This window comes from Trichechus manatus, unplaced genomic scaffold, assembly GCF_000243295.1.
Source record: "Trichechus manatus latirostris isolate Lorelei unplaced genomic scaffold, TriManLat1.0 scaffold00120, whole genome shotgun sequence".
Classification (NCBI taxonomy): Eukaryota; Metazoa; Chordata; class Mammalia; order Sirenia; family Trichechidae; genus Trichechus; species Trichechus manatus.
This window is the reverse complement of record NW_004444056.1, coordinates 3958582-3984661: the sequence shown is the minus strand read 5'-3', so window position 1 is coordinate 3984661 and position 26080 is coordinate 3958582. Positions and strand designations below refer to the sequence as shown.

The 26080-nt window shown below is 37.8% G+C and overlaps 1 protein-coding gene across 1 annotated transcript in view; it reads right to left on the bottom strand.

The window, feature by feature from the left end:
- The window catches only part of PTPDC1 (protein tyrosine phosphatase domain containing 1), a 38054-nt gene that overhangs the window by 7247 nt on the left and 4727 nt on the right, over window positions 1-26080 (bottom strand). The window contains exon 4 of the mRNA XM_023738651.1: window positions 23601-24859. Coding sequence (XP_023594419.1) covers window positions 23601-24859 — 1259 coding nt within the window. The remainder of the gene's footprint in view (window positions 1-23600; window positions 24860-26080) is intronic.

Genomic DNA, 26080 nt, shown 5'->3' with positions numbered 1-26080 from the left:
TGTTCCCAGGGTGGACAGTGGGGACCTTGTCATCCAAGGATCTGGGGTTATACACTTTGGTTGATCTGGTGGAGCCCTGAGGGACAGGTGCAGCGCTGGCTGAGGTTTGGCCCTCTTAGAAGCAGTGACTTAGAGAGCTGTTATACCCTTTCTCTCCCTCCTTCCACCTTGCCTTTTTGGTGAAATCTATGTCAGATCACTGGCTGACTGCAGAAATAATAGAACAGAAACTTTAATTGTGTGACCCTACACAATTGAAAGATTTACTTTGCAAAAATAGTTTGGAAAAGTCACTCAACAGACGACTACAGCTTTCCTCAAGTAACAGTGTTATCCCTTAAAGAGTGGAGAATCATATTCTCAGAGCTACCACACTGTAATACTCAGAATATCTTAATTTTCAACAAAAATTACAAAACATACAAAGTAACAGGAAAGCATAGCCCATTCTCAGGAAAAAAAGAATTGGAAAGAAACCATCTCTGAGGAAGCCCAGATATTGGAATTATTAGTAAAAGATGTTAAATCAAATGTCTTAAATATGCTCAATGAGCCAAAGGAAACCATGGAAAAGAACTAAAGGAAATCAGGAAAATGATGCATGAAAAAAGCCAAGAATATTAATAAAGAGACAAAAATTATAAAAAGCAACTAAACAGAAATTCTGGTGCTCAAAAGTATAATAACTGAAATGAAGAATTTACCAGAGGAGTTTAATAGAAGAATAGACCAGGCAGGAAAGGATCAGTGAACTTTAAAATAAGACAAATGAAACTATCCAGTTTGAGGAGCAGAAAGAAAAAAGAATACAAAAAAAAAAGAAAAAACTGAACAGAGCCTGAAGGGCCTATGGGACACCATCAAGCATACTAACACACATCACAGGCGTTCCAGAAGGAGAAGGGTAAAGAGGCAGAAAAAAATAATTGAAGAAATAATGGCCCAAAGCTAAAATCTGATAAAAGACACCAATCTACTCATCTGAAAAGCTCAATGAACTCCAAGTAGGATAAACTCAAAGCAACTCACATCAAGACATTATAGTTCAATTGTCAAAACCTAAGAATAAAGAGAATTCTGAACACAGCAAAAGAAAAGTGACTCATCATGTACAAGGGATCTTCAATAAGATTCTTAGCTAATTTCTCATCACAAACTATGAAGGCCAGAGAGAAGTGGGATGACATATTTCAAGTTCTGAATGGAAAAAACTGTCAGTCAAACCCCAATTCTGTATCTGTGAAACTATCCTTCAAGAATGAAGAAGAAATGAAAACATTTCCCGATTAACAAATGCTGAGGGAGTTTAGTGCCAGCAGATCTGCCCACAAGAAATGCTAAAGGAAATCCTTCTGGGTGAAATGAAGGCACTAGATAGTAACTTGAAGCCATAAGAAGAAATAAAAAACTCTGGTAAAGGTTAACTACATAGGTAAATATAAAAGCTAGTATTGTACCTTTGGTTTGTAACTTCTCTTCATTTCCTGTAGGATTTAAAAGGCAAATGCATAAAATAATAATTATAAATCTATGTTAATGGGCATACAGTGTATAAAGATGCAACAGTGACAGTAACAACATAAAGGGGGAAGGATGGAAAGGTATGGGGGAGAGTGTTTTTATACCATTGTAACTAAGTTGGTATTATTCAACTCAGGCTGTCATAAATTTAAGATGTTACTTTATAATCCTTAAGGTAACCTTTTCTATATATGTTTTAGTTATTTTATTAAAATTCAACTTAATACATAAAAGGCACTAATGGACAAATCAAAGAACAAAAAACATATAAGACATACAGAAAACGAACAGCTAAATGGTGGGAAGTAAATCCTTCCTTGTTGTTGTTAGGTGCTGTGGAGTCAGTTCCCACTCATAGCGACCCTATGTGCAACAGAATGAAACACTGCTCTTCGTCCTGTGCCATCCTCACAATCATTGCCATGCTTGAGCCCACTGTTACAGCCACTGTGTCAATCCATCTTGTTGAGAGTCTTCCTCTTTTTCGCTGACCCTCTACTTTACCAAGCATGATGTCCTTCTCCAGAGACTGATCCCTCCAGATAACATGTCCAAAGTATGTGGAGCTGATGAATCCCAAGATAAGCAAGTAAGCTTGTAGCTCAAGTCTCAAGAACTGGAGGTCAGATGAGGATCCAAAGCAAGCAAACCAGCGAGCTTTGCGAGAAAGTCCACATATATTGGATGGATGCAGGCCACATCCCCAAGGAAACTCCCTTTCAACAGACTGGCTGCTCACAGTAGATCTCATTATGGAGGTGATTACATTGTATCGGATTTCATTATGGAGGTGATTACATCATTACAAAGCTGCCAACCTACATCACAACTGCCAAACCACTGAGAATCATGGCCCAGCCAAGATGACACACGATCTTCACCATCACAGTGACTAAGGGCCATAGTCTCAGGGGTACCTCCAGTCTCTATCAGACCAGTAAGTTTGGTCTTTTTTATGAATTTGAATTTTGTTCTACATTTTTCTCCTACTCTTTCTGGGACCCTCTACTGTGATCCCGGTCAGAGCGGTCAGTAGTGGCAGCCTGGCACCATCTAGTTGTTCTGGTCTCAGGCTAGTGGAGGCTGTGGTTCATGTGGGCCATTAGTCCTCTGGACTAATTGCTTCCTTTAATTTTTGATTTTCTTCATTCTCCTTTGCTCCAGATGGGAAAAGACAAATAGTTGTATCTTGGATGGCCACTCACAAGCTTTTAAGACCCCAGACACTGCTCACCAGAGCAGGATGTAGAACACTGACTTTATGAGCTACATTATGTCAATTGCTCAAGATGTCCCCAGAGACTATGGTCTCCAGCCCTCAACTCAGTTCCACAAAGTGTTTGGTTATGTCTAAGAAGTTTCCCTAACTGTGCTCCCTGTTCACTCTATTGTATATATGAATATACATGCAGCACATACAAATATGTATGTAGAAACATCCATAACTTAGTCTATATATGGACGTGGGTGTACTGCCACACGCCCTTCCATGCCCATTCACTATACATATCTGCCTATGTATCCACTTGTAAATTATTGTTATTACTGTTGTTGCAGGGTTGTAGATGTTGTACTATTTAGTGTGGCTGGCTTTTATTCTTGTGAATCTCTCAGTGTCTTTCTTTGCCTTGGTCATGTGCTTTCACCTTCACCAAAAGTTAACATGTGTCTACTATCTAGTTGGTAGTTTTCCTTCCCTCCCTCTTCCTTCCCTGATAACCATCAAAGAATGTTACTTTCTACGTGTGAACCTATTTTAACTTTTTATAACAGTGGTTTCATACAATACTTGTCCTTTTGTGATTGACTTACTTCACTCAGCATAATGTACTCCAGGTTCATCCATGTTCTGTTGTGTGGATTCATCATTCTTCTTTATCATTGCATACTAATCAATTGTGTGTATGTACCACAGCTTTCTTATCCATTCAACCACTGACGGGCATTTAGGTTGCTTCCATCTTTCTGCTGTTGTGAATAATGCTGCACTGAACATTAGGTGTCCATATGTCTATTCTTGTCACAGCTCTTATTTCTCTAGGATACATACCTAGGAGTGGGATTAACAGATCATATGTATTTCTATTTCTAGCTTTCTAAGGAAGTGTCATACTGTTTTCCATAGTGGTTGTACCATTTTACATTCCACCAGCAGTGTATAAGAGATTCAGGCTCCCCACAACCTCACCTGCATTTGTTGTTTTCTGATTTTCAGATCAGTGCCATTCTTGCTGGGGTGAGATGGTATCTCATTGTAGTTTTGATTTTCATCTCTCTAATGACTAATGATCGCGAGCATCTTTTCATGTGTTTGTCAGCCACCTGAATGTCTTTTTTGGAGAACAGTCCGTTCATGTCCTTTCCTCATTTTTAAAATGGATTGTCTTTTTGTTGTTGAAGTGTTGATGTTTTCTATAGATTTTAGAGATAAGATCCTTGTCAGATACGTAGTAGCCAACAATTTTTTCCCAGTCTGTAGGTTCTATTTTTACACTTTTGGAGAAGTCTTTTGATGAGCATAAGTGTTTAATTTGTAAGAGGTCCCAGTTATCTAGTTTATCTTTTGCTATGTGTGTATTTTTAGGTATGTTTGGTATTCTGTTTATACCATATATTAGAACCCCTAGTGTTGACTGTATTTTTTATTCCATGATCTTTACAGTTTTAGGTTTTACATTTAGATCTTTGATTCAATTTGAGTTGGTTTTTGTGTATGGTGTGAGGTATGAATCCTGTTTTCATTTTTCTGTAGTTGGATACCCAGTTTTGCCAGCACCATTTGTTAAAGAGACTTTTTCTTCCCCATTTAATGGACTCTGTTTGTAGAAGATCAGCTGTCCATAGATGGGTGGATTAAACTTCTGGGTTCTCAATTCTGTTCCACTGGTCTCTGTGTCTGCCATTGTACCAGTACAGATATACCGAGGATATATTGTGGGTTCGGTTCCAGATCAGTGCAATAAAAGTTATGTTTATACTATACTGTAGTCTACTAAGTGTGCGATAGCATTATGTCTAAAACAACAATGTACATACCTTAATTAAAAATACTTTATTACTAAAAGAATGCTAACCATCATCTGAGACTTCATCAAGTTGTAATCTTTTTACTGGTGGAGGGTCTTGCCTCGATGTTGATGGCTGCTGATTGATCAGGGTAGTGGTTGCTGAAGGCTGGGGTGGCTGTGGCAATTTCTTAAAATAAAACAACAGTGAAGTCTGCCACATCAATTAACGCTTCCTTTCATGAAAGATTTCTTTGTATCATGTGATGTTGTTTGATAGCATCTTACCCACAGCGGAACTTCTTCAAAATTGGAGTTAATCTTTCAAACCCTGCTGCTGCTTTATCAGCTAAATTTATGTAATATTCTAAATCCTTTGTTGTCATTTCAACAATTCCACCTCAAGAAATCACTTTCTTTGCTCATCCATAAGAAGTAACTCCTCATCCATTGAAGTTTTACCATCAGATTGCAGCAATTCAGTCACATCTTCAGGCTCCATTTTTAATTCTAGCTCTGTTCCTATTTCCACCACATCTGCAATTATTGCCTCCACTGAAGCCTTGAACCCCTCAAAGTCATCCATGAGGTTTGGAATGAACTTCTTCCAAATTCCTGTTCATTTTGCTATTTTGACCTCCTCCCATGAATCACAAATGGTCTTAATGGTATCTAGAGTGGTGAATCCTTTCCAGAAGATTTTTTATTTACTTTGCCCAGATCCATCAGAGGAATCACCATCTATGGCAGTGATAGCCTTATGAAATGTATTTCTTAAATAATAAAACTTGAAAGTTGAAATTACTCCTTGATCCATGGGCTGCAGAGTGGACGTGTTTTAGCAGGCATGAAAATAACATTGATCTCCTTCTACATCTCCATCAGAGCTCTTGGGTGACCAGGTGCATTGTCAATGAGCAGTAATATTTTGAAAGGAATCTTTTTTCTGAGCAATACGTCTCAACAGTGGGCTTAAAATATTCAGTAAACCATGTTGTAAACAGATGTGCTGTCATCCAGGCTTTGCTGTTCCACTTACAGAGCACAGGCAGAGTAGATTTAATTCTTAAGGGCCCTAGAATTTTCAGAATGGTAAATGAGCATTGGCTTCAACTTAAAGTCACCAGCTGCATTATCCCCTAACAAAAGGGTCAATGTGTCCTTTGAAGCTTTAAATCCAGACATTGACTTCTCCTCTCTAGCTATGAAAGTCCTAGATGGCATCTTCCGCAGTATAAAGCTGTTTTGTCTATACTGAAAATCTATCGTTTAGTGTAGCCACCTTCATCAATTATCTTAGCTAGATCTTCTGGATAACCTGCTATAACTTTCACATCAGCATTTGCTGTTTCACTTTGCACTTTTATGTTATGGAGATGGCTTCTTTCCTTAAACCTCATGAACCAACCTCTGCTAGCTTCAAACTTCAAATTCTTCTTCTGCAACTTCCTCACCTGTCTCAGCCTTGATAGAATTGAAGAGAGTTAGGGCCTTGCTCTGGATTAGGCTTTGGCTTAAGAGAATGTTGTGGCTGGTCTGATCTTCTATACAGACGACTAAAACTTTCTCCATATCAGCAATAAGGCTGTTTCGCTTTCTTATCATTTGTGTATTCACTAGAGTAGCATTTTTAGTTTCTTTCAAGAACTTTTCCTTTGCATTCACAACTTGGCTAACTGGTGCGAGAGGCCTGTCCTGGCTTTCTTTTTTTTTTTATCGTCTTCACTAAGCTTAATCATTTCTAGGTTTTGAATTAAAGTGAGAGATGTGTGACTCTTCCTTTCACTTGAACACTTAGAGGCCATTGTAAGGTTATTAATTAGCCTTATTTCAGTATTGTTGTGTTTCAGAGAATAGGGAGGCCTGAGAAGAGGGAGAGAGACAGGGGTATGGTCAGTCTGTGGAGCAGTCAGAACACACAACATTTACGATAAGGTTTGCTGTCTTATACGTGCACAGTTGTGGTGCCCCAAAACAATTATGACAGTAACATCAAAGATAGTAATCACAGATCAACATAATAGATATAATAATAATGAAAAAGTTTGAAATATTGTGAGAATTACCAAAATGTGACACGGAGACATGAAGTGAGCACAGACTACTGGAAAAATGATGCCGACAGACTTGCTTGACACAGGGTTGCCACAAATCTTCAATTTGTAAAAAATGCAATATCTGGGCAGCACAATAAAGTGAAGCACAATAAAACGAGATATGTCTGTACTAGGCTGTTTTGACTACTGTGGTTATATAGTAGGTTCTGAGATAGGGGAGTGTGAGGCCTCCTACTTTGCTCTTCTTCTTCAATAATAACTTATCTGGGATGTTGAAATTTCCTTTCAATATAAAGTCCGTGATTAAGTTTTTCATCTCATTAAAGAATGTTGTTGGAATCTGAACTGGGATTGCATTGTATTTATAGATTGCTTTCAGTAGTATTGACATTTTCACAATGCTAAGACCTCCTATCCATGTGCATGGTATGTTTTTCCATTTCTGTAGGTCTCTCTTGGTTTCTTGCAATAGTGTTTTGCAGTTTTCTTTGTATAAGTCTTTTACATCCCTGGTTAGACTTATTCCTAAGTATTTTATCTTTTGGGGGATTACTGTAAATGGTATTGTTTTCCTAATTTCACTCTCAGAGTTCTCTTTGTTAGTGTAGAGGAATCCAACTGATTTTTGTATGTTGATCTTATACCCTGCCACTTTCCTGAATCCTATTAGTTTCGGTAGTTTTCCTGTGGAGTCTCTGGGATTTTCTATGTATAGAATCGTATCATCTGCGAATAGGGGTAGTTTTACTTCATCTTTGCCAATTTGGATACACTTTATTTCCCTTTCTTGCTTTCTTTTTCTAGCTAAGACTCCAGTACAATACTGAATTAGAGTGGTGATAAAGGGCATCCTTGCTGGTTCCCGTTCTCAAGGGGAATGCTATCAGTTTGTCTCCATTGAGAATAAAGTTGGCTGTTGGTTTTGTATATGCCCTTAATAATGTTGAGGAATTTCCCCTCTATTCCTGTTTTACTGAAGAGTTTTTGTTTTGTTTTTTTTTTTTTTTAAATCAGCAATTGGCTTTATCAAATGTTTTTTCTGCTTCAAGTGAGATGATCTTGTGATTCTTTTCCTTTATTTATGTAGTGGATTACACTGATTGATTTCCTAATGTTGAACCATCACTGTATTACTGGTATGAATCTCACTTGGCCATGATGTATTATGTTTTTGATATATTGTTGAATTCTATTGCCTAGAATTTTGAGAATTTTTGCATCTATATTCATGAAAGGTTTGGTCTATAATGCTCTTTTTTAGTGGTGTCTTTGCCTGGGGTTATGCTGGCTTCATAGAATGAGTTCAGTAGCATTCCTTCCTTTTTTATGTTGTGGAATAGTTTGAGTAATATTGGTGTCAACTCTTTGATGTTTGGTAGAATTCTCTAGTAAAGCCGTCCAGGCCAAGGCTTTTTTTGTTGGGAGTTTTTATGACCTCTTCAATTCCTTCTTTTGTTATGGGTCTGCTCAGTTTTTCCTACCTCAGTTTGTGTTAGTTTAAGTAGATAGTGTGTTTCTAGAAATTTGCCCATTTTTTCTAGGTTTTCAAATTTGTTGGAGTATAATTTTTCATAATATTCTGTTATGATCATTTTTATCTCAGTTGGTTCTGTTGTAATTTCACCCATCTCATTTCTTCTTTGGGTTATTTGAATCTTCTTTCCTTTTGTCAGTTTGGCCAGTGGTTTGTTGATTTTATTGATACTTTCAAAGAATAAACTTTCAGTCTTGTTGATACTTTCAACTGTTTTTCTGTTTCATTTATTTCTGCTCTCATCTTTATTTCCTTTCTCCTGATGGCTGTGGGCTTCTTTTCCTACTCTTTTTCTATCTGTTCAAGTTGTAGGGTTAAGGTATTGATTTTGGCCCTTCTTTTTTGACATGTGTGGTTATTGCTATAAACTGATCTCTGAGTACTGCTTTTGCAATGTCCCAAAAGTTTTGGTATGTTGTGTTTTCATTCTCATTTGATTCCAGGAATTTTTTTAATTTAATTTTTAATTTTTTCTATTACCCTGTGGTTTTTAACCCAGGTGCTATTCAATTTTCATGTATTAGACTTTTCCCCTTGTTCTTCCTGTTACTGATTTCTAATTTTATAGCATTGTGATCAGAAAACATGCTTTGTACTATTTCAATATTTTTAATTTATTGAGGCTTGCTTTGTGGCCTAAAATATGTGTTGGTGAAGAAGGTGTACTCTGCTGCTGTTGGGTGGAATGTTCTGTATATGTCTATGAGGTTAGGTTGGTTGATTGTGTTGTTTAGATCTTCTGTATCTCTCTTTTCTAGCTGTTCTGTCTCCTACTATTACTTTTCAATACCATTAGGGTTTGTTGTATGTATTTTGGAGCTCCGTTGGTGGGTGTGTAAATATTTATTATGGTTATGCCATCTTAGTGGACTGACCTTTTAATCATTATGTAGTACCCTTCCTCTTCTCTTATGCTGGATTTGCCTTAAAGTCTACTTTATCAGAAATTAATACTGCCACTCATGTTCATTTTTGGTTACTCTTTGCTTGATATATATTTTTACCATACTTTGATTTTTTCCTTATTTTTCTCTTTGTGTCTGAGGTGTGTCTCTTGTAGATAACATATCGATGAGTCATATTCTTTTTTAATCCATTCTGCCACTCTCTTTCTCTTGACTGGTGCATTTAAACCACTTACATTCAGTGTGATTATTGAAAGGTATGAATTTACTCCTGTCATTTTTTTTTTTTTTGGTGGTGTTCACGGAGTCTTTGTTCCCCTTACTTTCCTGTAATGAGTTTTCTTTGTTTATGGATTTTCTTCTCATAGTCTTCATTGCTGATTTTGTGTTTACTGAGTCTTTATGATTTGCTTCTTTTTTATTTTGGTGAATAGGTTTATTAGTTTTCTTTGTGGTTACCATGAAATTTATCTTTATCTTCCTAAGTTTAAAACAGTTTGCTATATGTTGATATTGCTTTGACTTCCTCTCCATATGGGAGTTCTGTAACTACACCATTTACTAACCCCTTTTTATTGTGAAGTTGTTGTCATTTAATGATTGATGTCTCTGGTTCTGTTTTCAGTCTTGTAGCTTTATTTTATTTTTGAGAATTTTTATCTGTGTTGGTATCTGGGCGATACTGTCATGTGTCTTAATCTCAGGTTTTTGACTAGTGTTGCTGGTTCTCTGACGGGCTCCCTTTAATATTTCTTGTAGGGTTGGTCTGATTTTTAGAAATTCCATTAATTTCTGTTTATTTAGGAATGTTGTAGTTTTGCCATCATATTTGGGAGACAATTTTGCTGGATATATAATCCTTGGTTGGAAATTTTTTTTCTTTCAAGGTTTTATATATGTCATCCCATTGATTTCTTGCCAGCATGATTTTTGCTAAAAAAAATCAGAGCTTAGGCTTATTGGTTCCCCTTTGTAGGTGACAGTTTGTTTTTCCCAAGGAAAAGAATCCTCAGGATTCTTTCTTCATCTCTGGCTTTGGAAAGTTTGATAATGATTATGTTTTGATGACTTTCTTTGGAGATTTATCTTGTATAGGGTTTGTTGAGCTTCTTGGATGGATATCTTCTCATCTTTCATGATATTAGGGAAGTTTTCTGCTAGTAAGTCTTCAAAAATTCCCTCTGCGCTTTATTTTGTCTCCTGTTCTGGAATTCCGATCATGCATAAACTATTCCTCTTAATAGTGTCCCACATAACTCTTAGGCTTTCTTTTTTCTGATTGTTCAAACAAATTAGTGTCAAGGGATTTGTTCTCTATTTCACTGATTCTGTCTTCCATGATTCAATTTTACTCCTATGTCCTTCCATTGAGTTGTTGATTTCTAAAATTTTATTGTTAATCTTCTGAATTTCTAATTGCTGTTTCTGTATGGTTTCCAGTTGTCTATTTGTCATATTGTTCTTGTATTGGTTTCCTGAATTCGTCTAGAATTTTGTCTGTGTTTTCCTTGATCTCTTGGAGGATCATATAGATAAGTCTTTTGAATTCCTTGTTAGGTATTGCTATTACCATTTCTTCCTTAGGAAGGTTTTCTGACCCTTTATTTTGATCACTTACGTTAAGGCATCTTGTCCTGCTTCTTTATGTGATTTAATATTGTCTATTCTCTCCGAGGCATTAAGGTGTTATATTTATTTATTGATTGTATGTTTGTTTGCTGCTCCTGATTTTTTGTTTTGTTTTGATATATCCGGGTGGGTGGGGAAGGCATGCTACACTAGTTGCTAGTCTGGCAGCACTGGAGTGCTCATCACCTGGCTCCAGGTGTACGGGGCAGCAGCTGGCAGTGTGGGCTTAGGTTTGTGTTTGCTAGTTGTGCAGGGTGGCATAGGACAGGCTGGGCAGGCATTGGTTGCTGTCTGCCATTAGTCCAGTGGCGCGGGAGTGGGTGATGGCATTCGCTGCATGGGCAGGGCAGTGGGTGTGGTGGGTGAGTGGGGGCATAGGAGCGTGCTTTCCTCCCCCTGCCTTGGGTGAGTAGGGTTGCCGGGGTGGTCTTGCACTTCTTGGAGGGTGCAGCAAGGTGGGGGATGGTGGGTGGGACTGGGTGGAGGGGAAGAAGAGGGGTCTCAGACTGTGTCCCTGCGACTGGGATTGCAGGGATGAGGGAGGGGTTCATGCCACTAATCACTAGGAAGGTGGAGGAAAGGGGAGCACATTCCTCAGGTCACTGAGCAAGGGTGCCTGGGTACTTTCTGTTGGCTGCAGTCAGCAATTGGGACCTGGCCCCGATAAAGTGCGGGGGGGGGGACTTCCCGTGGGCTAGTTACGTGGGGGATCTCCTGCTAACACTCTGCAGATCTATCGCTGTGTGTGCACTGCCCACCTCAATGCTCAAGGACTGCTACTAGTGAGTCATGCTGTTAGTCCTGGCTCCCTTCCCACTCTGTGGATGATGGGATCCCTGGAGCTCTTGCCCTTCCTCCTGCACCCTTCCACCCTAGGTCTGGTTCATGTCCTGCTCACCCCACTTCACTGTGGGTATGCCAACACAGTTTCTCTGACTCCTGTTGGGAATTCCGTGAAGTTGCCTTTCTGTGCTCCTTACCTAGGACTGCCGTTGGGTTTGTCTCAAGATGGCCATGCTGTGCTAGGTCGGCTGGCAGGGTCCCTCCACTCCATATCTCTCCTCATTCACTGTTTTTGAGTAGCTTCTTCTTACAATTGGTGTTTGATCTAATTCTTTACGTTTTCATTTGATGTTTAGTGTTCCAGGATTGTCATCTGTAACTGTTTCACTTGGTTTCTCGGGTCTTTGCTATAGAGGGATGGCCAGGTGTGTCTGACTAAGCTGCCATCTTGGCTCCTCCTAAGTAATTACTTTCAATGTAAATGTATTAAACAAACAAACAGAAAAAAAGCCTGTTGCCATCGAGTTAACTGTAAGTCATGGTGACCCCATGTGTTACAGAGTAGAACTGAGCTCCATAGGGGTTTCCTTGCTGTAATATTTATGGAAGCATATTGAAAGGTCTTTCTTCTGTGGCACTGCTAGATGTGTCCAAACCGCCAACCTTTCAATTAGTAGCCATGTGCAAAACTTTTGTGCCACCCAGGGACCTTAAATGCATTCAACTGTCATATTAAAAGATAGAGAGTGATAGAGTGGATTAAAACAAAACAAAACATGGTCCATCTATATGCTGTCTACAAAAGACTCTCTTTAGATACAAAGACACAAAGAGGTTGAAAGTAAAAGGATAGAAAAAGGTAATCCATGTAAATAGTAACCAAAAGAGAGCAGGAGTGGCTATGTTATTATCAGATAAAACAGACTTTAAGTCAGTATCTGATATGAGAGACAAAGAACATTATATTTTGATAAAAGTTTTCATCCATCAGGAAGATATAATGATTATAAACTTATATGGATCTAACAAGAGAGCCCCAAAATACATGAAGCAAACATTGACACAACTCATTATTATCATTATTATTTACAATAACAGTTGGATATTCAATAACCCACTTTCAATAATGGATAGGAACCAGACAGAAGATGAATAAGGAAACAGAGGACCTGAACAACACTATATATCATTAAGACCTAGTAGACATATACAGAACACTCCACCCAACAACAGAAGATGATACATTCTTCTCAAATACACGTGGAACATTCTCCAGGACAGACCATGTTAGGCCACAAAACAAGTCTCAGTAATTTAAAATAAGATTTAAATCATGCAAAGCATCCTTTCTAAACACAATGGAATAAAATTAGAATTTAATAATATGAGAAAAATTAGAAAATTCACAAATATGTGGAAATTAAACAACACTATTAAACAACCAATGGATGAAAGAACAAATCAAAAGAGAAATCAGAAAATACCTTGAGATGTATGAAAATGAAAACACAACATACCAAAACTTACGGAATGCAGTGAAAGCAGTACTAAGAGGAAAATTTATAGCTGTAATCACCTACATTAAAAAAAAAAAAGATCCAAAGCCAGGCAAAGACACCACCAAAAATAGAAAATTACAGACCAATATCCCTCATGAATACAGATGCAAAAAATCTCAACAAAATTCTAGGCAATACTATTAAACAACATATAAAAAAATTAATACATCATGACCAAGTGGGATCATACCAGCTATGCAAGGATGGTTCTAACATTAGAAAATCAATCAATGTAATCCACCACATAAATAAAACAAAAGAAAAGAACCAAATGATCATCTCAATCGATGCAGAAAAGGCATTCAATGAAGTCCAACACCCATTTCTGATAAAAACTCTCAGCAGAATATGAACAGAAGAGAAATTCCTGAATATAATAAAGGGCATTTACACAAAACCAACAGTCAACATTATTTTCAGTGGAGAGAGACTGAAATATTTCCCTTGAAACGTGAACTAGTGAAGGATGTCTTTTATCACCACTCCTATTCAACACTGTACTAGAAGTCCTAGCTAGAGCAATTAGGCAAGAAAAGGAAATAAAGGGCATTCAAATTGGCAAGGAAGAAGTAAAACTATCCTTATTCACAGATGATATGATCTTATACATGGAAAATCCGAAAGACTCCATAAAAATAGGATTCAGCAGAGTAGCAGGATACAAGATCAACATACAAAAATCAGTTAGATTCTCTACATCAACAAAGAAAACTTCAAAAAGGAAATCAGGCAAACAGCATCATTTACAATAGCCCCCTCCCAACAAAAACAACAACAACAACAAAAAACAACAAACACTTAGGAATAAATCTAACAAAGGGTGTAAAAGATTTATACAAAGAAAACTACAAAATACTACAGCAAAAACAAAAAAAAGACCTATATAAATGGAAAAACATACCGTGCTCATGGACAGGAAAACTTAACATTGTGAAAATGTCAAAAGCGATTTATAGATACAATACAATCTCAAACCAAATCCCAAGAGTGTTCTTTAATAACATGGAAAAATAAATCACAAACTTAAAATGGAAAGGAGAGTCCACAGATACATAAAGCATTACTGAAGAACAAAGTAGGAGGCCTCTCAGAACCTACTATACAGTCATGGTAGTCTAAACACCCTGGTACTCCTACAGTGACAGACCCATAGACCAATGGAACAGAACTGAGAACCCAGAAGTAAGTCCATCCACCTATGGACAGCTGATCTTCAACCAAGGGCCAAAGTCCATTAAATGGGGAAGAGACAGTCTCTGAAAGGAATGGTGCTGGCAAAACTGGACATTTACCCGTAGAAAAATGAAACAGAACCATACCTTACACCATACACAAAAACTATCTCAAAATGGATCAAAGACCTAAATATAAAACCTACAACTATAAAAATTATGGAAGAAAAAACAGGTACAATCCTAGGGGCCCTAATACATGGCATAAATAGTATACCAACCATAACTAAAAATACAAACAGCAGAAGACAAACTAGATGAATGGGTCGTTCTAAAAATTAAACACGCTCATCAAAAGACTTCTCCAAAAGAGTAAAAAGAGAACTTAAAGACTGGGAAAAAATTTTTGGCTACGACGTATGTGACAAGGGATTACTCTCTATAATATATAGAAAACTTCAACACCTCAACAACAAAAAGACAAACAGTCCAACTGAAGAATAGGCAAAGGACATGAACAGACACCTCATCAAAGAAGACATTTAGGTAGCTAAACAAACACATGAAGAAATGCTCCTCATCTTTAGACCTTCAAACCAAAACCAAACCCATTGCCGTCAAGTCGACTCTGACTCATAGCGACCCTACAGGACAGAGTAGAACTGCCCCATAGTTTCCAAGGAGCACCTGGTGGATTTGAACTGCTGACCTTTTGGTTAGCAGCCGTAGAACTTAACCACTACACTACCAGGGTTTCCATTAGAGAGACGCAAATTAAAAAACTACAACGAGGTACCATCTCACCCTAACATCAATGGCACTAATTACAAAAAAAACAGAAAACAACAAATGCTGGTGAGGTTGTGGGGAGACTGGAACTCTTATACACTGCTGGTGGGAAAGTAAAATGGTACAACCACTATGGAAAACAGTATGATGCTTCCTTAAAAAGCTAGAAATAGAAATACCATATGATCCAGCAATCCCACTTGTAAGTATATACCCTAGAAAAATAAGAGCTGTGACATGAATAGACATATGCATACCCATGTTCACTGTAGCATTACTCATATAAGCAAAAAGATGGGAAAATCTAAATGCCCATAAACAGAAGAATGAATAGATAAACTGTGGTACATATACACAATGGAATACACAACAATACAGAATCACGTCACAACATGGATGAATTTGGAGGACATTATGCTGAGTGAAATAAGCCAATCACAAAAGGACAAATATTGTATGAGATCACTATCATAAAAAAAAATAAGAAAAGGTTTACACACAGAAACATAATTATTTGATGGTTACCGGGAAAGGGACAGGGAGGGAGGATAAGTTACTAAATAGATAGAAGACATTAAGTAATATTGGTGAAGGGAAAGGCAATACACTATATGGGGGAAATCAGCACAACCTGACAAAGGCAAAGGAAGGCACTGAAAGGAACACAAGAACAAAGGACAACTACAGCAATTACTGTAACATGGAAAATTCTGCAACAACAGTATTAACAAACAATGATTTATGAAGGGATACACAGGTAGACAGATATGCTAAAGAGGTGTGTAAGGGTGTAAGGGAGTGCACCCACCTGCAGGTATAGGTTAGGTTGTGAATATCTCTACATACATATTTGTAAATGTTGCATGTAGACTAATATAGACAATAGAGCACACAAGGGGCACAGTCATGGAAACTTCTTATGCACAACAAAACACCTCCTGGGATGAAGATACTAGGTTGGAAGGCCAAGGACCATAGATTCAGGGGACATCTATGTCAACTGGCATAACACAGTACATAAAAACAATGTTCTACATCCTACTTTGGTGAGTAGTGTCTGGCATCTTAAAAGCTTGTGAGTGGCCATCTAACATACAACTAGTGGTCTCTTCTCATCCAGAGTAAAAGAGAATGAAGAAAACCAAAGACTCAAGGGAGCAATTAGTCCAAAGGGCTAATGGACCACATGCAATACAGCCTATACAACCTCGAGACCAGAAGAACTTGATGGTGACCAGCTACCACTATCGAATGCTATGACCAGGATCACAAAAGAGGATCCTGGACAGAGCAGGAGAAATATGTAGAACAAAAAATCAAATTCAGAAAACAAGCCTAGACTTATTGGCCTGACAGAGACTGGAGGAACCCCTGAGACTATGGCCCTAAGACACCCTTCTGACTTGGAACTGAAGCCATTCCCAGAAACCACATTCCAGGCAAGCAATTAACCCCATATTAACCTACTGCCATTTAGTTGATTTTGACTCACAGTGACCCTACAGGACAGAGCAGAACTGCCCCACAGGGTTTCCAAGGAGTGGCTGGTGGATTCAAACTGCCAACCTTTTGGTTAGCAGTTGTAGCCAAGCAATAGACAGGGCTATAAGATCTGTATGCTGAGCAAATTATCCGAGAACATGGACTATATAAAAAAAAATGCAGCATCAGGATTGGAAGAAGAGTCATTAACAACCTGCAATACTCAGATGATACCAACTTGCTTGCTAAAAGGGAAGAGGACTCGAAGCACTTACTGATGACTATCAAAGACTACAGCCTTAGTATGGATTGCACTTCAACAAAGAAAACAAAAATCTTCACAAATGGGCCAATAAGCAACATCATGATAAATGGAGATAAGAGTGAAGTTGTCAAGGACTTCATTTTACTGGGATCCACAATCAACACTCATGGAAGCCGCAGTCAAGAAATGAAACAACGTATTGGATTGGGCAAATGTGCTGCAGAAGACCTCTTTAAAGTGTTAAAAAGTAGAAATGTCACTTTGGGGACTAAGGTACGCCTGGCCCAAACCATGGTATTTTCAATCGCCTCATATTGATTGGTAGTTGGAAAATATGGTCTTGGTGATAGAAATGATGCCGGAGACCACTTGATAGAATTTTGTTAAGACCAACGACTTCTTCATTGTAAATACCTTTTTACACCAACACGAACAGTGACTACACACGTGGACCTCACCAGATGGAATACACAGGAATCAAATTGACTACATCTGTGGAAAGAGACAATGGAAAAGCTCAATATCATCAGTCCGAACAAGGCCAGGGGTCAACTGCAGAACAGACCATCAATTGCTCATACGCAAGTTCAGCTGAAACTGAAGAAAATTAGAACAAGTCCATGAGAGCGAAAGTATGACCTTGAGTATATTCCACCTGAATTTAGAGACTATCTCAAGAAAAGAATTGGTGCATTGAACACTAATGACCAAAGACCAGAAGAGCTGTGGAATGACATCAAGGACATCATACATGAAGAAAGCAAGAAGTCATTAAAAAGACAGGAAAAGAAAGAAGAGACCAAAATGATTGTCAGAAGAGACTCTGAAACTTGTTCTTGAACATCGAGTAGCTAAAGCGAAAGGAAGAAATGATGACGCAAAAGAGCTGAATAGAAGATTTCAAAGGGCAGCTGGAGAAGACAAAGTAAAGTATTATAATGACATGTACGAAGACCTGGAGATAGAAAACCATAAGGGAAGAACGCGCTCGGCATTTCTCAAGCCGAAAGGATTGAAGAAAAAATTCAAGCCTCAAACTGCAGTACTGAAAGATTCTACAGGAAAAATATTAAACAACACAGGAAGCATCAAAAGAAAACGGAAGGAATACAAAGTCACTATACGAAAAAGAATTGGTCAACGTTCAAACATTTCAGGAGGTAGCATAAGCTCAGGAACCGATGGTATTGAAGGAAAAAGTCCAAGCTGCACTGAAGGCATTGGCAAAAAACAAAGCTCCAGAATTGATGGAATACCAATTGAGATGTTTCAACAAATGGATACAGCTCTAGAAGTGCTCACTCGTCTATGTCAAGAAATTTGGAAGACAGCTACCTGGCCAACCGACTGGAAGAGATCCATATTTATGCTTATTCCCAAGAAAGGTGAGGCAACTGAACAGGGAAATTATTGAACAATATCACTAATATCAAACGCAAGTAAAATTTTGCTGAAGATCATTCAAAAGCAGCTGTAGCGGTTTATCAGCAGGGAATTGCCGGAAATTCAAGGTGAATTCAGAAGAGGACGTGGAACCACGGATATCACTGCTGATGTCAGGTGAATCCTGGCTGAAAGTAGAGAATACCAGAGAGATGTTTACCTGTGTTTTACTGACTATGCAAAAGCATTCAACTATGTAAATCATAACAAATTATGGATTACACTGCGAAGAATGGGAATTCCAGAACACTTAATTGTGCTCATGAGGAACCTGTACATAGATCAAGAGGCAGTCGCTCGAAAAGAACAAGAGGAAACTGCGTGGTTTAAAGTCAGAAAAGGTGAACTCAGGGTTGTATCCTTTCACTGTACTTATGCAATCTGTATGCTTAGCAAATAATCTGAGAAGCTGGACTATATGAAGAAGAACGAAGCAGAATCAGAATTGGAGGGAGACTCATTAACAACCTGCATTATGCAGATGACACAGCCTTGCTTGCTGAAAGTGAAGAGGACTTGAAGCACTTACTGATGATGATCAAACACCACAGCCTTCAGTATGGATTACACCTCAACATAAAGAAAACAAAAATCCTCAAAACCAGACCAATAAGCAACATCACAATAAATGGAGAAAAGCCTGAAGTTGTCAAGGATTTCATTTTACTTGGATCCACAATCAACACCCATGGAAGCAGTAGTCACGAAATCAAAAGACACACTGCACTGGGCAAATCTACTGCAAAAGACCTCTTTAAAGTGTTAAGAAGCAAAGATGTCACCTTGAAGACTAAGGTGAGCCTCACCCAAGACATGGTGTTTTCAATTGCCTCATATGCTGTGAAAGCTAGAAGATGAATACGGACGACCGAAGAAGAACTGACACCTTTGAATTGTGGTGCTGGCGAAGAATACTGAATATACCATGGACTTCCAAAAGAATGAACACATTTGTCTTGGAAGAGGTATAAGCAGAATGTTCCTTAGAAGGAAGGATGGCGAGACTTCCTCTCATGTACTTGGGACATGTTATCAGCAGGGATCAGTCCCTGGACAGGGACATCATGTTTGGTAAAGCAGAGGGCCAGAGAAGAAGAAGAAGATCCTCAACAAGATGGGCTGACACAGTGGCTGCAACAATGGCTCAAACATAACAACGATTGTAAGGATGGCGCAGGACCGGGCAGTGTTTCGTTTTGTCGTACATAGGGTTGCTATGAGTCGGAACTGACTTGACGGCACCTAATGACAACAACATATGCATGGGAAAGCTGGACAATGAATAAGGAAGACCAAAGAAGAACTGATAACTTTGAATTATGGTGTTGGTGAACAATATTGACTATACCACGGAGTGCCAGTAGAATGAAGAAATCTGTCTTGGAAGAAGTACAGCCAGAATGTTCCTTAGGAGCAAGGATGGTAAGACTTTGGCTCATATACTTTGGACATGTTATCAGAAGGGAGCAGTTCCTGGAGAAGGGCATCATGCTTGGTAAAGTAGAGGGTAGGCAAAAAAGAGGAAGACCCTCAGTGAGATGGGTTGACACAGTGGCTACAACAATGGGCTCAAACGTAACAACAATTGTGAGGATAGCGAAGGTCAGGACAGTGTTTCATTCTGTTGTACACAGGGTCGCTATGAGTCAGAACATACTCGACGGTACCTAACTACAACATAAAATAAACAATAACACCCAAAAAGAATGTGCTCCATAGAACAAATAATTATACGAGACCAAAATGGCAACATTTGCCCAAAAGTAAAAAGATGAGAAGGCAGGAAGGAGTAGGAAAACTAGACAAAAGGTAACGGGGAATCCAGGATAGAAATGGGAAGAGTGCTAACACAGTGTGGGTATTACAACCAATGTCATGGAACACTTTGTGTACAATTTATTGTATGAGAAACTAATTTGCTCCATAAACTTTCATCTTAAACACAATAAAGTATTTTAAAAAAAGAAGAAACATCTCAAATCAATAACCTATCATTATAGCTTAAGGAACTAGAAGAAAATGAGCTAATTAAACCTAAAGCTAGTAGAAGAAATAATAAAGAGCAGAGTGAAGATCAATGAAATACAGAATAGAAAAACAATAGAATCAATGAAACCAGAAGTTTGTTCTTTGAAAAGATAAACAAATGGACAAACTGTTAGCTGGATTGCCTAAAGAGAGACAGAGAGAGAATATTTAAATTATTAAAATCAGAAATGAAAGAGGGGACATCACTACCAACCTTACACAAATAAAAAGGATAATAAGAGACTACTATGAACAATTCTACACCAAGGAACTGGACTACTCAAATGAAATGGACAAATTCCTAGAAACACACAAATTACCAAAACTGAATAAAGAAGAAATAGAAAATTTGAATAGACCCATAACAATTAAGGAGATTGAATCAGTAATCAAAAACTTCCCAACAAAGAAAAGTCCAGGGTAAGAGGGCTTCAGTTGGTGAATACTAGCAAACATTTAAAGAGGTATTAACACCACACCTCAAAATCTTCCAAAAAATACAAGCAGAGAGAACACTTCCAAACTCATTCTATGAGGCCAGCATTACCCCAATACCACAGTCAGACAAATCACAAGAAAAGAAAACTACAGGCCAATATTCCTTATGAATATAGATTCAAAAATTCTCAACAAAATATTAGCAAAGGGAATTCAGCAGCATATTAAAAGGATTACATACCATGACCAAATGGGATTTGTCCCTGGAATACAAACGTGTTTTGACACAGTAAAATCAATCAGTGTAATACACCACATTAACAGAATGAAGAAAAAAAAGAAACAAAAACCCACATGATCATCTCAATTGATGCAGAAAAAATATTTGACAAAATCCAACTCTCTTTCATGATAAAAACATATAATAAACTAGGAATAGAAGGAAACTTCTTCAAAATGATGACGGCTATATATCAAAAACCATAGCAAACATCATACACAATGGTGAAAGACTGAAAGCTTTTCTCCTGAGACCAGGAACAAGGTAAGGATGCCTACTTATGCCACTTCTATTCAACATAGCACTAGAAAAGTTCTAGCCAAGTAATTATGAAAGAAAAATAAATAAAAGATGTACAAATTAGAAAGAAGTAAAATTATCTCTGTTCACACGTGACAAAATCTTCTATGTAGAAAACCCAGAAGAATACACACACACGCAGACACACAAACTGTTACAGCTAATAAACGAATTCAGCAAAGTTGCAGGATACAAACTCAACACACAAATATCAGTTGTGTTTTTACATATTAACAATGAGCAAACCAAAAAGGAAATTAAGAAAACAATTCCATTACAATGGCATCAAAAAGATTAAATCTTAGGAACAAATTTAACCAAGGAAGTGAAAGACCTGTATAATGAAACTACAAAACACTGCTGAAAGAAATTAAAGAAGACCTAAATAAATGGAAAGACATCCCGTTGTCCGTAACTTGGAGGACTTAATATTGTTAAGATGTCAGTACTAACCAAAGTGCTACACAGATTCAATACAATTCCTATCAAAGTCCCAACAGCATTTTTTCATAAACAGAAAGAGCGATTCTAAAATTTATATGGAATTGCAACAGGCCCCAAATAGCCAAAAGAATATTAAAAAAGAACAAAATTGGAAGACTCACACTTTGCTATTTCAAGATGTACTACAAAGCTACAGTAATCAAAACTATGTGGTTTGGCATAACCAATGAACGTATAGGCCAACTGAATGGCAGAGAGAGCCCAGAAATAAACTCTCACATATATGGTCAATTGATTTTTGATAAGAGTGTCAAAATTATTCAATGGGTAAAGTACAGTCTTGTCAATAAATAATGCTGGCAAAACTGGGTATCCACATGCAAAAGAATGAAGTTAGACACTTACCTTACACCACATAAAAAAAATAAACTCAAAAATGGATCAAAAGCCCAAATACAAAAGCTAAAACTATAAAACCCTTAGAAGAAAATATAGGGAAAAATCTTTATGACTTTGGAATTGGCAATATCATCTTGGCTATGAGACTAAAAGCATAGGCAACAAAAGAAAATACAGATACATGGGATTTCGTCAAAACTAAAAACTTTTGTGTATCAAAGCACACTATCAAGACAGTGAAAAGATAACTCACAAAATGGGAGAAAATATTTCCAAATCATATATCTGATAAGGGATTAATATCCAGAATATATAACTCTTACAATTTAACAACAAAAAAACCAAACCATGCAATTAAAAACGGGCAAAGGACTTGAATAGTCATTTCTCCAAAGACATAACAATGGCTAATTAGCACATGAAAATATGTTCAAGTTCATTAGTCCCTGCTGCTGTGTTGAGTGCTGTAAAGTCAATTTTGACTCAAAGTGACCCCATGTAACAGAGTAGAACTGTCCCATACAGTCTTCTTGTGGCTATAAACTTTAGGTAAACAGGCAGCCTGGTCTTTCTCCCACAGAGTTGCGGGGTGGGTTTGAACCGCCAACATTTCAGTTAATAACTGAGTGCTTGACCACTGTGCCATCCTTAGTCATTAGGGAAATGTAAATCAAAACCACAAAGAGATATTACCTTACACCCAATCGGAAGTCTATTATCAAAACACCCTCAGAAAATAACAAATGTTGGCAAAGATGTAGAGAAATCGGAACACTTGTTCATTGCTAGTGGGAATATAAAATGGCTCAGCTGCTATGGAACAGTTTGGTGAGTCCTCTAAAAGCTAAACACAGAATTACCACATGACTCAGCAGTTCCACTCCTAGGTACATACTCAAAAAGACTGAAACAGGGACTCAAACAGATATGTGTATACCAATGTTAACTACAGAATTATTCACAATAGTCAAAAGGTAGAAACAAGCCAAGTGTCCTTCAACAGATGAATGGATAAACAAAATGTGATATATACATACAATGGAATATTATGCAGCCATAAAAAGGAATGAAGTTCTGATACAAACCACAACATGGGTGAACCTTGAAGACATTATGCTAAATGAAATAAGCCAGACACAAAACGACAAATACTGTATGATTCCATTTATACGAGGTATCTAAAATAGGCAAATTTATAGGTTCAGAAAGCAGAACTAAAGTAGAGATTACCAGAGGCTGAGGGGAGGGGAAAATGGAGAGTTGTTAAATGGGTATAGTGTCTGTCTAAGATGATCAAAAAGATCTGGAAACAGATATTGTGATGTTTATACAAGATTGTGAATGTACTTAATATCACTGAACGGTATACTTAAAAATGGTTAAAATGGTTAATTTTATGTTATGTAAATTTTACCACAATAATAAAATAAAAATTAAAAAAAAAAACTTTAAGTATTATACAAATATATCTTTAAATTTCTGTAACAAATAAATTTGGGAAAATATATTTTTGCTCACACACACACACACACACACACACACACACAATTAAATGAAATACAAATACCTGCCACATTTCTACCTTCCTTTTCAGTTCTTCCTTTTCTACAAACTCATTTAAATTTGCCAGGGCTTTGGCTGCCAGTATTCTCCTTGCTTCAACACTCAATTCAGTTTGCAAGGCAACCTGTGGAGCTACTTCAGCCAGATTTTCGCTCTCTTTGTTTTCATGTCCAATGCGGAATTTCACTTTAGGAGTAGAGTCACAGTCTGGAGGGGGGCAGCAAGTTCCACCACCTGCCAGGATGGACTCCTGGCCCCAACTGCAATGACTTTTGCACTGACAGTGGTCCACCTGTTGGTGAGAATGGTTTGGTTCCTTATGGACATTTACAAAGTTGGGTGTAACTGGTTCTCCAGGGTTGTATAAACCTGAGACACCTGAAGAAAAGGTTCTACTCCGCTGTATTTCCTTTGAAATATCCCTCCTCTGGAAAAGTGGTAATTCATCATCTTTGAGTCCTTCCAAACCTCCAAACTTAGCCTGATTCCAGAAAGAAAATGTATTGTGTACCAGCGTTTCTTTATTTAAATCTAGCTGTGGAGACTGTGGAATGTAACAATGGCTTATGATTTTCTGTTGCTTGAGGTTATGGCAAAGCAAGACTTGGGCAGGCACTGTCCATGGAGTCACACCTTGCTCCAAAAGTAACTCAGCCCGCTTTAAATCTGAGTCACTGTAGCTGAGCCGCCTTTTCAAACGAGTCAGTGGTTGAAGGCATTCAACATTCCTCCTCTTCCAAAGGGGATCAAGTTCTTGCTCAGTGGAAAGAAGGACATCCTGATTCTCAAAAGCTGCCGATGCTGCTGTGGGGGTGAAAGCATCTGATGTATCACTGTCATGCCTCATTAACTCTTTATCCAGTTGCACTGTGACCATCTCAGAAACTGTCTTTTCAATTTCAGCAGAGAGGTCTGGTACTTCTAACACTTCCTCCTTCACCACCGGCCTGTTCTCAGCTAAGTCCAGCAGCAATTTGCAAACTAGGTGAATAATTTTTGGCACATGTTTCAGAAGTCGTGCTTCATAACCATGAAGCAGATGACGCTGGCGGATCAGATATTGAGCTAAGGTGACAGCATGTGCTTTGGGATCACAGCAAGAAAATATATTGCGAAGAGGAATCAGAAACTGTGTAAATTCTCTTACACATAGTAGCTGTCCTCTAGTTTGTATGGAATTGGGTCGCTTTGCCCGAACAAATAGAATTGCTTGGTCAGCAGTCATTCTTGTTGCAAAAACTAAGTAACACGCTATTAAAACACCTAAAACGGTGAAGAAGAGAAGACTAGGGTGAGAAAAGCTATGTTTTTATTTACGCTTTGATGACTTAAAACTTGAATATGTGTTAAAGCATATAAACACAGGAATATTTTAAGGACAATCTGCAATTATAACTTTGTAACTTCTTGTACAGGTGTTTATTATTGTGTAGAAGTTTATCTATTTACTGTCTATAAGGCATCCTGTCCCTTTGACCAAGAACTTTCAGACAGCAAGGGCTGCCTTAGTCATCTCTTAGGTAGTAGTTAGTACGTGTGAAGTAGAGGAAGGGACAATTGAATGAACTGATTATCTGGGCCATCCATACTCCTTAAACCCCACTCCAGTATAGAAGGGTATCCTACTTTTACTTTTCACTCTGAGCAGTTCTTGACATTTTCCACCCAATCAGCCTACACACTTTGTGTTTGCAATCTGCTCCCCCGTCCCGCCCCATTGTCATCTTTATCATCAAGTGTTGGCACATTCCTGCCTGGCACTCTCCATGGCATTTGAGCATTTTTTTCTTTTGGGATTATTCACATTCATAATCTGCTACTTTTCTTCCTGACCATTCTTCTTCCAGACTGTGCCTACACTAATTTGTGTTTCTGTCCAGACCATGATATAACTCTATTTATCCATAAGCACTTAAAGAAGCCAGCCTTAACAATGTAAACATTATGTGTAACAGTATGTGTTTATGTGTTTTCTTGTTAATTAATATCAAGTTAAAAAATAATTAAAAGGTAATAATCAATTAACTGAAATATAATAATATAAAATTAAAAGGTAAATCCTTTTGGCATCGACATAATTCATCAAGTTTATGAGTATCTTGTCACATATAAAAAATTAGCAGCTCTGAAAATTGTATGTTTCCCCAGTACATTGTTGTTAGTTTCCATCAATTCCATAGAGTACAATATATTTTTCTCACTAGAACATGGCAAACCTTCAGTGTAAGTATAAAATATCTGCAGAGCTATCATGTGAAAGGGAGATTAAAAGTATTCTTTGTAAGAAAACTATAAAACACTACTGCATGAAACCCAAAGGGATCTACATAAATGGAAAAACATACCGTGCTCATGGATAGGCAGACTCAAAATTGTGAAAATGGCAATTCACCCAAAGCAATTTACAAATACAACGCAATCCCGATCCAAATACCAACAACATTCTTCAAAGAGATGGAAAAACTAATCATTAACTTTATATGG